Source organism: Austrofundulus limnaeus, unplaced genomic scaffold (assembly GCF_001266775.1).
Source record: "Austrofundulus limnaeus strain Quisiro unplaced genomic scaffold, Austrofundulus_limnaeus-1.0 Scaffold2508, whole genome shotgun sequence".
Classification (NCBI taxonomy): domain Eukaryota; kingdom Metazoa; phylum Chordata; class Actinopteri; order Cyprinodontiformes; family Rivulidae; genus Austrofundulus; species Austrofundulus limnaeus.
The window spans coordinates 11,124-12,763 of record NW_013954910.1 but is presented as its reverse complement, the minus strand read 5'-3'; the positions used below and the strand labels follow the sequence as shown (position 1 = coordinate 12,763).

Here is a 1,640-nt window from a genome sequence, read left to right as displayed (position 1 = left end):
ATATTTGAGGTTTCCTCTTTATATTGACATTAAAAATCACTAAATAAATTTACATAAAATTAGGATTCAGACCAAACAGTAATGCATTAATGTAACAAACAAAACAAATTAAGTCATATATATGGATTTACTTATGATATCAGAATGATCCAGGTATCAAAATGTAGCTTTTAAAGCAGGAATCTGAAAATGTAATTAGGTTTTTTTTTTTTTTGACCAAATTAGACTTAATCCTCACTTTGATATGATGGGTCACATGTTAGTATTTGCAGCGTTATGATGAAAAACCCAGGTGAAACATCTTTGACATTAAAAACCCACAGTTGATGTTGGCAAAGATTAATCAATAGACATAAAACATGGAAGAATTAGTAATATGAGCTTAAAAAATATTGTTTTATTAAAAAAAGATGTTTGACTAAAGATACTTTTAACTGGATGTTTAAGTCCATGTGCAACAAATTACTTTAAAAATATCCATCTTTTAACGAAAACTTTAAATGTATTTTGGTTGTTATTTAGATCCATTTTTCCCGCTGTCGTTCCTGGTGAACAGCTGGTTTCCGGGGACGTTGGACGCTTTCTTTCAGGCTCTCTTCTTGTGTGCCCTCCTGCTCTTCTGGCTCTGCGTCTACCACGGCATCAGAGTTCAGGTGGGTGCACTGAGTCCCCGTCCCACAATGTAAAAGACGTATTTTCCTTTGAGCTCCTTGTTGATGTGTGTGTGTGTCGTCTTCAGGGCGAGAGGAAATTCCTCACATTCTACCTGCCCAAGCTGATCATCGTAGGGCTTCTGTGGCTCTCTGCAGTCACACTTGGCATATGGCAAACGTAGGTMTTACCTTGAAATACAATCAACTTGATTCGTACTGTAACTTAAAACAGGGCAGAAAATATCTCTGTTTGAATGTTTAGGGTTAATGAGCTCCAGGATCCTACCTATCTGTACAAAGTGGATATCGCAAATTTTCAGGTAAAACTTTTGTGGAACTTTAGAGAACATCCTTTWTAATTAGAAGTTTAAATTTTTACARGTGCAGTATATWTWMWTWTMTTTTTTCAGGGTATGAAGGTGTTCTTCCTGATTGTTGTGGTCTTCTACATCCTCTACCTGATATTTCTGATCGTCAGAGCTTGTTCTGAGCTGAAGAACATGCCTTACTCGGGTACTCCAGCATCCCTAACTTCACTCAGCTCAACCTCAGCTTTTAACAGAACATTAAAAACAAACTCTTTCTGTCGTTTCTAGATCTCAGGCTAAAGTTTTTGACAGCGRTGACGTTTGTAGTCCTCATAATAAGGTGCGTTCAAGAAAAAAACAAATCTTTTAAAGGGATCCCTGATTAGTTGTAACATTAGACTTTATTTGATAAACATATATTTTAACTGTTAAATAAAGACTGTAAAAATAATGTAGTCTGTTTTAGCTTCGTAAATTTTTAAAAATATATTTAACATATACAGAGCCATTTTATTTACATGCAAGGCATTCTGGGTAAATGATGATGTGGGTAGGTCCTCAGTGTGAGCGAGCTATATCCACCCTGAAGGTTAATCTTGGACAATATCTGACGATCGACTCTTTTAAAAGAAACCAGAGAGCGTTGACAGAGAGGAGAAGGTAGAAATGACTCAGCCTG

The 1,640-nt window shown here is 35.9% G+C and overlaps 1 protein-coding gene across 2 annotated transcripts in view; it reads left to right on the top strand.

The window, feature by feature from the left end:
* Positions 1–1,640, top strand: part of tmem181 (transmembrane protein 181) — a 9,750-nt gene that overhangs the window by 5,404 nt on the left and 2,706 nt on the right. For both annotated transcript variants that reach the window (XM_013999842.1, XM_013999843.1), the window contains 5 exon segments: positions 523–653; positions 740–831; positions 916–973; positions 1,064–1,166; positions 1,250–1,301. In XM_013999842.1, coding sequence (XP_013855296.1) covers positions 523–653; positions 740–831; positions 916–973; positions 1,064–1,166; positions 1,250–1,301 — 436 coding nt within the window.